At 43.1% G+C, this 17,091-nt stretch overlaps 1 protein-coding gene across 5 annotated transcripts in view; it reads right to left on the bottom strand.

Moving 5' to 3' along the window:
* The window catches only part of LOC114665161 (putative uncharacterized protein MYH16), a 115,894-nt gene that overhangs the window by 81,137 nt on the left and 17,666 nt on the right, over positions 1–17,091 (bottom strand). For 3 of the 5 annotated variants that reach the window (XM_051918795.1, XM_051918793.1, XM_028819578.2), the window contains one exon: positions 12,224–12,388. The exons of 1 other annotated variant lie outside the window; for it this stretch is intronic. In XM_051918795.1, coding sequence (XP_051774755.1) covers positions 12,224–12,355 — 132 coding nt within the window. In that variant the 5' untranslated portion in view covers positions 12,356–12,388. Of the gene's footprint in view, positions 1–1,236; positions 1,393–12,223; positions 12,389–17,091 lie in introns of those variants that run through there. One more of the 5 variants, XM_051918794.1, reaches the window with a different exon arrangement.

Raw genomic sequence — 17,091 nt, 5'->3', positions numbered from 1 at the left:
AGCAAGCACAAGGCCCAAGGCAGGAAAAAACACCCGTCCACCACGGGGCAGTTTATCATCTGCAATCCACATAACCTGCATGTCTATGGAATGTGGGAAGAACCCCTCGTGGACACGGGGAGAACATGCAAACTCCATGTAGGGGGGTAAACCCTGATCTTCTTACTGCAAGGCAGCAGTGCCACCACACTGTGCCACCTCACTGCCCTGATGGAACACGTCATATCATTTTCTAATCTACTTAATCCGGACTAGGGGCTGTGGAATGATTGGGGGGCTTTGGAGCGTCTAGCAGTTACCATCAGGCCTAAGGCAGGACATCGCAGTGGCAACTCTCACACACACAGGGCACAATTTATCACCGCCAACTCATGTAACACACGTGTGTTTGGGCTGTGGCAGGAAACCCATACGCGCACGGAGAGAACACACAAACTTCACGCATGGAGATGAACCCCCCCAGTCTCACCACTGCGCTACCTTGATGCCCCTGTTGAAACATTTTTAGCAGAATTTTGCTCCACTTACTTTTTAAGGGTTCAGATTTCATAATTGCTTAATTAAGTTTCCAATAACCTCAATTTAAAATTTTGATCACATTTTGTTTTTCTTAACTTGCCGCCAATTAACGGAGAAATTTTAAAACGGCCAACAGCGGGCCGAAGGCAACGCGCGCCTTCGCAGTTTAAACGGCACCTGTGGAAAAAAGTAAAACGGGGGGGGGGCGAAGAAATAAGAAGTGTAAAGCGACCCTTCATGATGTCCTCTCCGCACGAAAATGTTCTCGTGTGAATCTCGTAAATGACGTTTTCACGAAATTATCAGTAATGCCTTAAAATAAACGGCACCAGTGAGTCTAACGCTCCTGCCCAACAGACGCGCTTCATACCTCCGAGTCGTTCCTTCGGCATGTCGATCGTGTTTTACGCTCTCGAGTGCAGCGCGGCAGTTTTTTAATTTCCACGACTTGCCGTCGTTTTAACTGCGGCGCATGCGCCTTGTCGAGGGGGACGACTTAACGCGGCTCTTCCATGCAGTCCACGCGCGGAACGGAAACCGAAGAGCTTCACCTCGGGGCGCTTCTGCCGGTGCCGCCGCTCACTGGGTTCATTGGGCGCACCGCCACGGCGTGACAAGCGCAGACTCGAGTCCTTGATGTCTGCCTGCTCATTCATTCCAGCCCTGTACACACCTGGACGGCAGGTATATAAATATATATGAAAAAAAAATACGTACACCGTCAAGCCGCTCCTCGAGGGTCATGCTAAAGTTGTCCCAATCCAGCTCCTCGGGCTCCGGTTCGGGCTCCAGCAGGCGCGGGTCCGCCTCCGAACCGTCCGACAGGGACCGCGATCTCCGTAAGCGCAGCATTTGTAGTTGCGCCTCGTGCCGGTGGGGGCGCTCGTGAGCTCTGACGGCGGCTCAGCCTTCTTCCTCTTCTGTGGATCGCAGGTGTTCGCCGTCTTCTCAGGTGTGGCGTGACGGGAGCGCTGCGCCTTTCTCTCCTTCAAACCCCACGCCTCGCTATGCACAGAATCGGGGACGAGCGTCTTGTGTGGGAGTCGAAAACGATTTCTTAAATAAACGAATGAGCGCGTAGGGTTTCAAGTTCGGCGAATTTCTTAAAACGTTTCCGTGAAGAGGTTGGGAGCCCGAAAATGCATCTTCAGTGTGATGGAGTCCCTATGAATTGGGCAAAATGTGCGGAATTTATACAACGTGCACCTGTAATTAGGTGTTTAATACCCCAAGTCCCATCTGCTTTGTCAAAGTGGAAAGAGTGAGAGTCACCCTCGGTGCTCCCCCCCCCCCCCCCCCCCCCCCCCAACCCAACCCAGCAGTTTAAGGCTCCCACCTTAGTCCTCCTACTTTGATGAAAACTGTTGTTTTAGGTAATGGTTTAGCCCACATGCATTAATGAACTATTCCAGATGGTGGACACCATCTAATAGAAGGCGAGGCGTCCCACCTGTGTAATGTCACTTTGTGTCCTCACATCTGCAGAATCCAATTCAGGACTGGGTGCCATCAGGGAGATGGTCAGCACTCTGGTCTGGGCAGATGACACTTAATGTCAGTAAATGATAAGGATTACATGTCAGGAGTGAAACTGGGGTGGCCTGGAACTTCCTTATGAGGAGGACCTTAGTGAGTTCATCCAGGCAGTGGACAGAAGCAATTATGAACTCTAATAGGAGGTTGGGTTATATAGCGCCTGACGTGCTCAAGTTATATACGACACTAGTGAGGCCTCATCTGGACTGCGGGGTTTAGTGATGGTCTCCATATTACAAATAGGACAGAGTAGCACTGGAGGACGTCCAGACAGGGACAACTCGGCTGATTGAGGACTGAGGAAGCTGACCCTTCTCAGGTCAAGGAAACCGAGATTAAGAGGGGACGTGACTGAAGGGTTTAAAGTTATTTAAGGAATTAGGACAGCAGACCCCAGATGGTACCTTAAAATAAATTCTTCAAGAAGAACATCAGGACAAGAGCAGCAAGAGGCCATGGAATTAAGAAACGGTGTTTACAAACAGAAAGAAGAGGCCACTAATCAAGAAACCGGCCGGAGCCAAACTCCAAGTCTGACAGCCTGAGTGAGATGGTCATCTGTCCAGTCATTGTTAGCTGACAACCACTAAAACGCAGAGAAAGAATTAAACCATTAAGAAGAAAAAAAAGAAAAGGGCAAGTGAGTGAAAATTCAGGCAAAAGACGCCTGGGCCTTTAGTGGCCTTAACTGGTGACAAACTGAGAAAATGGGCAGAAAGGAGAAACCAGAGGTCGACAGAATATCGTTGTATTTTATATCTTGACTAAGGATGGAGAACTCAAGAGTCTGCCTTCTTTGAGCTGCACTATTGCTTTACAGGTTTGTCACTCATGTGACACATTGGAGAGCACATCTGTCATTAATTCAGCAGCACAACACGTTACATGCCAAAGAGTCCTCTTCTCCTGAGCCCACCTACAAATGCTGCTTCTGGGGACATCGGGGTAATTGAGTTGTGGTAAGAATCCTTTTATACCATGTAATAGATAGACTGATAGATATTAAAGGCTTTATATAATAGACAGATATGAGAGGCACTATATAATAGATAGATGTGAAAGGTACTATATGATGGATGGATAAACAGATATGAAAAGCACTCTATAATAAATAGATATAGAGATATGAAGGGCACTAAAAAATAAATGGATGAAAGACACTATAATAGATAGATATGAAAGGCACTATATAATGGATAGATATGAAAAGCACTATATAATAGACAGATGTGAAAGGTATTATATGATGGATGGATGGATAGACAGACAGATGGATGAAAAGCAGTACATAATAGATATGAAAGGCACTATATAATAGATGGATGAAAGGCACAATAGACAAATGTGAAATGTACTATATGATGGATGGACAGACAGTTAGATATGAAAAGCACTCTATAATAAATAGATATAGAGATATGAAAGGCACTATATAATACATGGATGAAAGACACTATATAATAGACCGATGTGAAAGGTACTATATGATGGATGGATAGATATGAAAGGTACTATAAAATAAATATATAGATATGAAAGGCACTATATAATAGATGGATGTGAAAGGTACTATATGATGGATGGATAGATATGAAAGGTACTATAAAATAAATATATAGATATGAAAGGCACTATATAATAGATGGATGAAAGGCACTACATAATGGATAGATATGAAAAGCACTATATAATAGACAGATGTGAAAGGTACTATATTATGGATGGATGGATAGACAAACAGATGGATGAAAGGCAGTACATAACAGATCAATATGAAAGGCACTATATAATAGATATATAGATATGAAAGGCACTATATGATAGATGGATGAAAGACACTAAATAATGAATAGATATGAAAAGCACTATATAATAGACAGACAGATGTGAAAGGTACTATATGATGGATGGATGGATAGCTAGTTAGATATGAAAGGCACTATATAATATATAGATATGAAAGGGACTAAATATTTGATAGATAGATCATGCCATACACTTACAGTCTGAGCATCTACGTCGTGGCATGTCAGTCAGACCGAATGTGCTTGAGCAGTCTGTCACGCATGTGCGCCTAGGGACCACCTTCCAGGCTCTGAGAAGGTAAGCAATACCACCTCGGGACAAGAGGGGGCACTGCTGTCGTCTCATCTCCACCACAGTTCTGAGAAGACTTCCGAGGAGGGTGCCAATCAGCATCCACCGAAGGCTCCGTCAGTCCTATCAGAGACACCATACATATGGGCGGTCCCCAGAAGGAGGCGTTCATTTTGGGCGGTGACGGAGATCCCACTGAAGTGGCTGCTGAGAGCCCCTGTAATCTGAGCATCGGGGGCACCAGCCTTTTTCATTTTTTATACAATTAAACGGTTTTGCCTATTTGACATGCCAGCCTTTCTTCTGACACCCTTGGTCTGATCCTCTCAGGTCGCAGCTCCTATACGACTGGCCACTCAATCGTGCAGTGTGAGTATTTGTGTGACCATGACTTCTAAAAAAAAAAAAACAAATAAAAGGCAACTTCTATGCATACCGTTAAGCAACCCAACAAACGCCAAATCACGGGCAGCAGCTCTTCTACGCCCGCTATGTTGGAATGTGTTTTGTGTTTTTCTTCCAGGAAGGATAACCAATCAGGGAATGACACATTGCAATGAGCAGGATCCAATCAGAGAACAGCCACAGAATCAGCATACGCTGACCAATCAGAGCGCGACACAGTCGGTGTATTCAGAAATCTTCATTTTTACCCGCCGGTGTTTTCAAAAGCATTTGTTTTCACGGTTAGTGTGGACGAAAGGCGGAAACTTCTTTAAATGAAAACATATTGGTGTGGTGGGCCCGTAGACGGCCAGACACATAGCAGGAGTTAGCCATTGGATGAAGTAAACCAGTGGCTGTGTGACGCTCGCCATCTTTAAACCGTAAGAAAGCACTGGTGCACAAATGACACCTGCAGGACGGGTCACAGTCATGGCACCTGCAATAGCCTGAAGAAAGAAGAGACCTCGGGGGGGGGGGGTCCAGGACAAAGGGCCGTCCATCGATGGCCAGAGTGCCCTGCTGAGCCCCTTCCTACTGCACGCCCCCGGTTTTCCACATCGAGAGATTGTGCGTCCACACGAGTTTTGCGGAGGACGGTCCGTTATTGTGGATGTCAGGACCTGCACGCATGAAGCAGCCCACCTCGGCCTGGATGGGCAGAGCTCAATGCACCAAAGTGTTCAGGCCTGGACTTGAACATGAATTCTGACGCTGTTTCAGGTCTGACATGACAGCCACCGCTTTATCTACAGCTTTCATTCCTAAACGTCGGCGCTAGTCAAAACACCAGGGGAATGAAGGTGGACGACGCGCACACGACTGCTCGGCCAGATGCCTCCCCATGTGGCACTCACCACCACTGACAACTTACCCCCCGATGATAGGAAGCAGGCAAGAAAAAGCCTCAATGGAGGTGAAGTTGGTAGTGCCAGCCTCTGCTTTGATCGAGGGTGCGGCCCTAAGAGGTGGGGGGTTGGGGGTGAGCAAGAAAAGTTCATAAGGAAGGGGAGGGCAGGAGCAAGCAGGAGAACAATCAAGGTAGGAAAGGGGGCCGGCTGGATTAGTTTATGTCACTGAGTATTTACCTGCTGCCTTCCATGTCTTCATTTTTCCATTTTGTTGAAACCTCATTCTTCTGTACATTGGGGTCAGCACAAGAGCGCCCCCTCCAGTCACAGCACACTGCATTCACTGGCATCTTTTGGTCTTAAATAGGAAGGCATCAGACACGTCACCACTTCAAATGTGCACGACATACGCTGCGATATGAAGAATCAGCATGGTGTGTCCAATTCTACTGCTTATTTGTTTGTCTGGGATTTTTAACTGTGTGTTGTTTTATTATTTTATGTATTCACTAAGACGGACTGAAATCTGACAAATCAACGTAGACCTCAGCGTTAACGAGTTATAACAGGCCATCTATTGGAATGCATTTTGTAATGCCTGTCGTAATAACATATTGCATTGGTCATTCCAACAGGTGGTACATCACAAACATTTGTAGAAATGTATTGCTACAAATGTTTGTGAGATACCATTTGTTGAAATGACAAATACAATGCAGATGTCGCTGTTATATGGCCTTTGGTATAGTATTTGTAAAAGCAATATTAATGTTTGTGATGCACCATCTGTTGGAATAAAAAATAGCGCACTTAATTACTACAAATTGTTGTGATACACCACCTGTTGCAATGACGAATGTAATGCATGTCTTTATTAAATGCCATTTGGTATGGGTTTTGAAAAAGCAGTGTTAATGTGTGGGATGTTCCATCTGTTGGAATGACATTATCACGACAAATGTTTGATGCACCATCTGTAGGAACAACACATGAAATGCATTTTATTTCTGGAAATGTTACTGATATGCCACCTGTTGGAATAATAATTGCAATGCATGTTTTTGTTAAATGCCATTTGGCATAGGATTTGAAAAGGTAGTGTTATGTGTGTGATGCTAAAAACTGTTGGAATGACATTATTACTACAAATGTTTGGGATGCACCATCTGTTGGAATGACGTATTCAATGCATTTTATTACTATAAATGTCTGCGATGTACCATCTGTTAGAATAACATATGCAATGCATTTTACTACTATAGATGTCGGTGATGCGCCATCTGCTGGAACGATATATGTAATGCATGTTTATTACTATAAATGTTTGTGATGCGCCATCTGTTGGAACAACATATGTAATGCATTTTATTACTATAAATGTTTGTGATGCGCCATCTGTTGGAACAACATATGTAATGCATTTTATTACTATAAATGTTTGTTATGCGCCATCTGTTGGAACAACATATGTAATGCATTTTATTACTATAAATGTTTGTGATGCGCCACCTGTTGGAACAATAAGCAATGCATTTTATTACTATAAATGTTTGTTATGCGCCATCTATTGGAACAACATATGTAACGCATTTTATTACTACAAATGTTTGTGATGCACCATCTGTTGGAACAACATATGTAATGCATTTTATTATTATGAATGCTTGTGATACGCCATTTGTTGGAATGACAAATGTAATGCATTTTTTACAGACTCACAGACAGACACAGGAACACTCATCCTTTTATTAACGTGGATTTAAGGACTCTCCCTTTTCTATTACTTATTTGTATTATGTGGGTTTGTATTTATGAATTATTTTTTGTATTTCATTGTATTTAATTATTTACCCTTTGTCAGTCTCTCCGTAACTGCTACGTATTATAGAAATAAACGTCATTGTTGTTGTTATTTATGCTTTGTAATTATTTTTTTTTAACTTCTTATAAAGTGTTCTGAGCTCCAATGTGCTTAGAAATCGAAAATAACTGCTGTTGCTGACTCATTGAGACCTGCAGATTTGTGCACCTGTAGTGTCCCCGTGGTGTGGCCTGGCCTGGCCTATGAGTGAACGTCCTGTGCAGCTCACTGTCCCGGTGTCTGCGTGGACTTTGCTGTAATGAACTTCATTCCTCTGCATGATTTCTGGTCTTCTTGACAGATTTTAGGTCTGGGCTCGGCTCCACAGCGCCCCCCTCCAGTCACAACAGAGTGCACCGATTGCCACCCTTTGGGTCTCAGATAAGGAGGATTCGTCCCACGCTGTTTGAATCTCCTGTTCTCATGCAGACCACAGAATTTCTGACAGAACACAAGTTTATGGCGACCAACATTGGATAACAGCAAACGACATCGAAACATCCACGAAAAAAAAAAAAAATCTCCTGTTCCTCGTGTTGAGTAATCCACACATCAAGTCATCCGGTTGTGTGCTCTTAACGTCCCAAACCCGTGTCATTTTACTAAACTATTGTTAAATAAATCACTTCCATAAAACATGAACTAAAACTTAGTGCGCTTTAAACTGAGGCCCAGCCTTACCCCTCATTCAATGGTGGGAGGGTCCAGCGTGGTAGCCGCTTTTTCATTGGCTAACATGCTGTGTCACGTGATATCGACATTGCGAGACGACTACAACTTGTAAGTCTCACGAAGGACAGACACGTATCCTGGCCGGGTTGGAGGGTAACATCTGGGCAGGCCAGGAGGCCATAAAGGAAGGACAGCAGGAGCGGAGACCTCGCCCGGCCGAAATGTCTTACAATATCTTCATCCCTACTGGGGTCTCCTCGGACATTCCACAAATGTGGAGAGTGACAGCTCAGGACAAGACGCCACTCCATCCCAGCGCCACACACACTCATTCGATTCAAAGTCAGCATCCTGGAGGCTAATCACTGCACCTCCGTGCCACCCTCAGATGGCTAAAATCCAAAGCGACTCAAAGGTAAAGCACAGAAAAGAAAGGATAAAGAAGCCCCGTGACAAAGCCCTAAAGCAACGCGTCAACTTCAATGCACAAAACAGATTGCAGGTCCCCAGCCAGAAGGGCTTTCTGGAGGCCACGACCAGCAGAGACGTTTGGTTTTGCTCCTTCACCCCGGGAGTTATTAGAAAATTAAATCTTTTGCCAGGTGAGCTTGTAGTAACCACTGGGATAATCATCTAGACGGGGGCACGAACAATGCGGAGGGTTTAGGAAGGGATTTATGAAGTCAAAGCTACACACATCTGGGCGGATTTTTATTATTATAAATTTTTTTTGTTTTGCTTAATACAGAAATAAAACAAAAGTAACACAAGCGTCAACAAAACAGACCAGCAGTTAAAGCCTCACCTCCCATTCTTTGAGTTACTTGGGAGAATTCTAAAGTGCTTCTCCATCATCCACAGAGGACTTTATGAAACCGAGCCGGCGGCTTCGGACCCCCATCAGTATTTTCATTAAAGCGACACACACCATGTGGAAAAGGAGACGCTGCACTGAAATTGTGGTGCGTACGGGGACCAGCCGGGTGCTGGGCATTCAGCGAGGGCACGTTGAGGGGTTTAGTGGCACAAAAAAAAACAAAAAAAAACAAAACCGGACACAATGTTGTGAGCGCGGGACGTCTCCACATTGTCACTGTCACATTGGCTCTCTTTGTGGCGCCTCACTGTCACTGCCCTCTCAAGTCCAAAGTTACTTCTTCATCTTTGTAATTCTCTTCTGCGTTTGAGGGACTCTTGTGCTTTACGTCTGGAACTTCTCTAATGGCGAAAGTGCAATGGGGACAAATAAACGACTTTCTGTCTATCAATCTATGATATCAAGCCTTTCAAATTTATATATCTATCATTTACATAGTGCCTTTCACATCCATCTATTATATAGTGCCTTTCATATCTAGCTATCATATATACTGCCTTTCTAACTACATATCATTTATATAGTGCCTTTCATATCTATCCATCCATCTTTCTATTATTTTTATAGTGCCTTGCACATCTGTATTATATAGTGCCTTTCATATCAATCTATCAATTATATAGTGCGTTTTATATCTATCCATCTATATTTCTATCATTTATATAGTGCCTTTCATATCAATTTATCATGTATATAGTGCCACACACATCTGCTGTATATTATATTATGGCTTTCATATCTATCATATATATAGTGCCTTTATTATCTAACTATCATGTATATAGTGCCTTGCACATCTACTGTATATTATATTATGTCTTTCATATCTATTATATAATTCCTTTCTTATCTAACTATCACATATATAGTGCCTTGCACATCTAATGTATATTATATTATGCCTTTCATATCTATCATATATATATAGCCATGCACATCTACTGTATATTATATTATGCCTATCATATATATATATAGTGCCTTTCATAAATATTATACAATGCCTTTCATATCTAACTATCATGTATATAGTGCCTTGCACATCTACTGTATATTATATTATGTCTTTCATATCTATTATATAATGCCTTTCATATCAATCATGTATATATAGCCACACACATCTACTGTATATTATATTATGTCTTTCATATCTATTATATAATTCCTTTCTTATCTATCACATATATAGTGCCTTGCACATCTAATGTATATTATATTATGCCTTTCATATCTATCATATATATATAGCCATGCACATCTACTGTATATTATATCATATATATATAGTGCCTTTCATAAATATTATATAATGCCTTTCATATCTATCATGTATATAGTGCCTTGCACATCTACTGTATATTATATTATGTCTTTCATATCTATTATATAATGCCTTTCATATCAATCATGTATATATAGCCACACACACCTACTGTATATTATGCCTTTCATATCTATCATATATATATAGTGCCCTTCATATCTATCTATTACATAATGCCTTTCATATCTATCATGTATATAGTGCCTTGCACATCTACTGTATATTATGTCTTTCATATCTATTATATAATTCCTTTCTTATCTATCACGTATATAGTGCCTTGCACATCTAATGTATATTATATGATGCCTTTCATATCTATCATATATATAGTGCCTTTCATATCTATCTATTATGCCTTACATATCTATCATGTATATATAGCCATGCACATCTACTGTATATTACATTATGCCTTTCATATCTATTATATAATGCCTTTCTTATCTATCTATCACAGATAGTGCCTTGCACATCTAATGTATATTATATTATGCCTTTCATATCTATCATATATATATAGTGCCTTTCATATCTATTATATAATGCCTTTCTTATCTAACTATCACATATATAGTGTCTTGCACATCTACTGTATATTATATTATGCTTTTCATATCTCTCTCTCCCTATCTATCAGGGTTTGCGTTTGCAGAAATCTGCTCTGGCAGAACACCAGTCTGTCTCGTCCTGCCTTGGCTGACTGTTCCTGTAATATTTGTTAACATATATGCCTCAGGTTGCCTGCTGGTGCCATAAGAAGTGTTCTGTGAGACCCCCAAAAGCACTGCGACCATTCACAGAGCTCCCGCAGCGTGACACTTAACCTCACACAAAGCCCTTTCTTTGTTCACACGGGCCTAATCTTTGTGATATTATAGCAAGTCACCCCCCCCAATCCCCCCCACCCAACCAAGAACAATTCCCCACCTCACCATCTGGATAGCCTCTGAAATAATTAAAGTCATAAAACTCAGTCACTGTCACCATACCAGTGTTAATAAATTGGGTTAGGGTCTCTCTCTGAGACCACCAGCACCGTCACAACTGGCACTGAGCACTCCAGCCATTAAATGTGCCAGGCCTGCCATGGTTTCCTCACAGGTCTGACAGACAGACAGACAGGGCACATCTTGGTCCCAGGCGGTGGTCCTGCCCAGAGTCAGGGGTACTGCATTATTTCACAGAGATATTCCTGTCCAGGGGTTGTTCCTTATGCTCCGGCTCCAGCCCCCCATCAGCGACAGGTTAGACAATAACATGACATTCCCTACTGCGGTCACTGTCATCTTGCACAGGCATGCTCCAGTCATCTAGTGACAACTATAGACAAAGCTGTTAAACACATGCAATCAAGTGACAAGAGCGGGACAGACGTTGTGGGTCTCTACTGTACATTTAATTTAACCCTGCATGTGCGGAGGGACCCTCAATGGCACAAAGGACGCGCTTTAACGGGCGTGCGCACTTTTACTTTTGGAGGACAGCGCCCACTCTGAATCATGAGACAGTTCGACTGTGCTGAGGTCCCACTCGGTGTCCTTAACTTTCATAAATGGCGCCCCTCAGATGACGACTCCCTAGGCGATTGCCAAAGTCACCTAACGGATTGATCGGCTCTGTGTACGCGCATGGGTTTGTGCCACCTGCTTGACTCATAGTAAAACACTCGGTTCGCATTTGGGCTTGTTGAGCTGCTTCACGAATATGTGGGGTTGGCCAAAACTCACAGATCACTGTTAAACACCATGGCCGACCGCGCGCCGCAAAGGGGGGTGGGGCTCTTTAAACACGGCCATAAACGGGGTCCACGGTGAGAGTCTCACCTGGCAGGTAGGAGAAGAAAGCGAGCGGCTTGCAGCTGTGACACGCGCGCACACGAGCACCATTTCAGCTCCAGGCACACAGCTCTCGTAAACGCGGATGCCCGTGTCGCGCGCGCACGCGCACATGCACATACACTCTCTCTCTCTTTCGCTCACCCAGTCGCACCTCGGTCACTTTCGCGTTCCGTTACAGACGGCGGGCGGGACACTCACCGCTCGTAACCGAACGCTCACTTGCTTTCGGTGCTGCTCGAGCCCGGCGTTGTTCTCCTCGAGCTCCGCGGCTATCTGTCCGAGCTGCTCGTTGTGCTGCATGGCTTTCCGCGACTCTTCTTTGTCTCTCATGTCGGTTTCGAAGCAGTGCGGCAGAGGTCTAACCTGTGTGGGTGAAAGAAAGGAAAGAAAAAAAAAAAAAAAAAGATCTCCGTCAGCCTCGCTCGTCTAGTCCGCCCCGAATGGGGCCTCCCGGTGCTCCCACAAACCAGAGCCCTGACGCAGCCCGGACTGGGAGATGCTTCACAATGACAGTGGGCGCCGACCAAACCCAAGTCCTTGGCTTAGAGGAACATCCTGAATCAATTTCCATTTCAAGTTAGGGTGAACACATTCTTTATCACACTTTTATATCAGGGGAGTCTTAAACTTTGCAGTTGGATTATAGCAGCGGCGGCCAGGATTCCTTTAAGGTGGCTTTAGAATGAAGAGTCCCGTAAAAGAGGCCATTCATCTTTGAGGGTGGCGAGCCAAACTCTCAGGACGGGACTGTCAGATTACACCCCTGCATGATGACACCGTCCTGTGGCTTTGGTTCTTGTCACTTTGACCAGGATTGTTTTCTTCATTTGGCGTCTTTGTCCTAAACGGTTGTTTGCAGAAACAGCCTGGCATTCTATAAAGATGGGCTCCGGTGCCTCTCCTTGATTAGCGATGGCTGCCTTCATTACTCCGCCTGCCATCCAAACGAACAGGTCAGCGTCTCACTTCGCCCCTCCCTTTATGTGTCTTTTACTTGGGGTCTCGGATCGTTTCTCACATCTCAAAGGCTTAGGACAACTGGCTGGGATGGAAATGTAAATTCCTCCATTAAAGAGTTCAACTACAGCACTTGTGGTGTTTCTCCACCAATTTAAAAAGTTGAAACCCTCTTTCCTATAGAAATGTCATGTAAAGCGTCCTCCCCAAGTGTCGGCATTGAGAGTGACCTCTAAAAGAAGGTGACACTATCATACCATACCATACCATTTTTATTTGTTAAGCGCTTAAAAACACAGCATTACAACTGACTGAAGCGCTGTACAGTTAAAACAAGCAAGACTAAAAGCAAAATATTAAAAACAAACATTAAGAGAGAATTAAAACAGAGACACTAAAAACAGGTCAGGGGACCCAATAAAACAGAAATAGCAAAAAGCAAGTGGAAATAAGACAGATTAAGAATTAAAAGCCAATGTGAAGAAGTGAGTTTTTAGGTGTGATTTGAATGTGGTGACTGAAGCGGCTTGCCTAACCACTAAAGGTAAGGAGTTGCAGAGCCTGGGTGCACAAACAGAAAAAGCCCCTTCACCACGAACTTTAAAATGTGCCTTGGGAACGGTTAGGAGCAGCTGATCTGCGGATCTAAGAACACGAGGGGGATTGTGACGATGGAGCAAGACACTCAAGTAGGCAGGGGCTAGACCATTTAGTGCCTTATAGGTTAAGAGGAGTATCTTAAAATCAATTCTGAAGCTAACCGGCAGCCAGTGTAGGGTTTTTAAAATCGGTGTAATGTGTTGGCTTCTGCTGCTTCCAGTTAAAAGCCTTGCAGCCGCATTTTGAACCAATTGGAGTCTAGAAAGAGTGGCTTTACTAATACCATATAGGCAGGAATTAGAATAGTCGAGCCGGGACGTAATGAATGCATGGATTACTGATTCCAGGAGGTGGTAAGGCAGAATTGGTTTGAGTTTGGCAATTCGCCTGAGATGGAAAAAGCAGGATTTTACTGTGCTGTTGACTTGAGCATCCATTTTCAGGACCATATCCATTTTGATTCCAAGATTGGAAACAGACGAAGTTACTGGAATGGGAAGAAAGTCGAGGCCAAGGGGTAGGGTCTGTTTTTGCGGTCAGGACTAAAAACAATGACCTCGGTTTTTGAATCGTTCAGGTGAAGGAAGTTTACAGCCAGCCAGTCCTTAATGTCAGATATGCAGTCGAGAAGAGGTTTAGTGGAGTCAGTTGACTTGAGGGAGAAATAAATTTGGCAGTCATCAGCATATAGGTGATACGAGATTGCATGTTTTCTAAAAATTGCACCTAAAGGCAGGATGTAAATTGAAAAAAGTAGTGGCCCCAAAATGGAACCCTGGGGGACACCACATGTGAGTGGGACTGATTCAGATGAAAAATCGTCTAGCATGACTCTAAGAGTCCTGTTGCAGAAATATGACCTGAACCAGTCGAGGGCTAAGCCAGATACACCAGCCCAGGATTCGAGTCGGGAGATCATGATGTCGTGGTCAATTGTGTCGAAGGCAGCAGATAAATCAAGAAGAACCATAATCACGTAGAGTCCTGAGTCCAATGCCAAAAGGACATCATTTAGGACACGTAAATGCGCGGTTTCTGTGCTGTGTTGGGGCCTAAAGCCTGACCGAAAAAGGTCCATTACCTGATAGTCTTGTAAGTGATGAATTAATTGCTCATAAACTACTTTTTCAAGTAATTTTGACAGGAAAGGTAGTTTGGAAATTGGACGAAGATTGGAGAAGACGGCAGGGTCAAGATCTGGTTTTTTCACGATTGGATGTACAACTGCGTGTTTGAAAGCACGAGGAACTATAGCCGAAGATAGACTACTAGTTATGATCTTTAAGACATCATATCGAATCACAGGAAAGACATCTTTCAGCAGTCTGGACGACACCACATCGTCCGGAGAGCCCGAAGGCTTCATTGAGGCGACGATTTTTTCCAGATAGGGGAGCGAAATGGGTTTAAAGCTGGTGAGGGAGCCGTGTACAGGAACGGCTAAATCAACAGAGCCAGAAGAAGAAATGGAGATCTGGGATCTAATGTTCGTGACCTTATCCAGAAAAAACGTAAGGATCTGATTACAAAGAGCATTGGAAGGATATATACAGCATCAACAGCAGGGGGCTGGGGGGGGGGGGTTTGATATGATGAAGGGGTTTAACTGACTGGTTAATTAATTCAACGACATCTAAAATTCATTTCTTAAAAGCCAAAAAGTCTAAGAATTTGTTGAGTTGGTTGACTAATAAGCCATAAAAAAAACGAGAAAATGTCTGCTGAAGGTAGAGGATGAAGGAGCCAACTGTGATGTTATCCATCCATCCATTTTGAAAGCAAGGCCACTGCAAGGTGAACATACCATTCCTCCTAACCTGCACGTCTATGGACTGGGAGGGGGGGGGGGTCTCACTTGGACACGAAGAACATGAAAACTCCACACAGGAAGCGTCCAGGACTCAAACCCCAATCTCCTTAATGTAAGGCAGCAGTGCTATCAGCAATTTGGATTGGCATGGATGGATAACAATACCAATAGCTGGGTCTATTGTCCACCTTAATAAAAGCGTCCGAGTGGCTGTGTCTCTGTCATTCTAACAGATGGCACATTACAAACATTTGCAGTAATATATTGCATTTGTCATTCCAACAGATGGCTCATCACAAACATTAATACTGCTTTTACGAATCCAAATGGCATATAAAAGATATATGTGTTGCATTTTTCATTCCAACAGATGGTGCATCACAAAACTTTGTAGTAATAAAATGCATTGCATTTGTCATTCCAGCAGATGGCACAGCACAAACATTACCACTGCTTTTATGTACCTAAATGTCACAAAACAGAGATATATGCATTGCATTTGTCATTTCAGATGGTGCATCACAATTATCAACACTGCTTTTACGAATCCTAATGGCATATAACAGATACATGAACTGCGTTTGTCATTCCAACAGATGGCACATCACAAACATTAACACTGCTTTTACGAATCCTAATGGTATAGAACAGATACACGAACTGCGTTTGTCATTCCAACAGATGGCACATCACAAACATTAACACTGCTTTTACGTACCTAAATCTCACAAAACAGAGATATATGCATTGCATTTGTCATTCCAACAGAAGGTGCATCATAAACTTCAGCACTGCTTTTACTAATCCAAATGTCTTAACGGTGATATATGCATTGAATTTACCATTCTAACAGATGGTGCATCACAAATATTTGTAGTAATAGATTGCACTTAATAATAATAATAATAGAGATTCTACATTTGCATTGCACTTATCAGTCCAACAGATTGTGCACCACAAATATTAACACTGCTTTTACGAATCCAAATGGCATATAACACAGATATACGAATTGCATGTGTCATTCCAACAGATGGAGCATCACAATCATTAACACTGCTTTTAAGTGCCTAAATGTCACAAAAAAAGAGATAAATGCATTGCATTTGCCATTCCAACAGATGGCGCATCATAAATATTAGCACTGCTTTTACTAATCCAAAACACATAAGAGATAAACACCTTGCATTTTTCATTCCAACAGATGGCGCATCACAAATATCTGCATTACTACAAATGTTTGTGATGCACCATCTGTTGGAATGGCAAATGCAGTGCATTTTATTACTACATGTGCTATAAAACACACTCCAGTAGAAGGTGCACTGCACATGTGGACACCGAGGTCTACGTCAATTACTTGGATTTCAACCCATCTTGGACGGGTGGCACAGCCAGTTCTTAATATTATAATTGTACTATTATGGTGCAACTGTTTGCAGAAATAAAATGAAGGCAAACAACAAAAGAAGTGAAGAAGCCCACTCTAAAAGCTGTAACAGGTGGTCAAATCAGACACTTTGTGTCATTTCTGGCTGTAGCCAATGAGACAGATAAGCAATCTGAACAAATGATCAACACCAAACAGTATTTTTATACAGTGCCTTTCCCTAATTACAGCTCTAATCATTCCACATTTTGACAGTGTGAGGGGTGCTGGCAGGTGAAGCGACACACTCAGGGTCATCAGCTCTATTCA

The sequence above is a fragment of the Erpetoichthys calabaricus genome, chromosome 14 (genome assembly GCF_900747795.2).
Source record: "Erpetoichthys calabaricus chromosome 14, fErpCal1.3, whole genome shotgun sequence".
NCBI classification, from domain to species: domain Eukaryota; kingdom Metazoa; phylum Chordata; class Cladistia; order Polypteriformes; family Polypteridae; genus Erpetoichthys; species Erpetoichthys calabaricus.
This window is presented reverse-complemented; position numbering and strand designations above follow the sequence as displayed.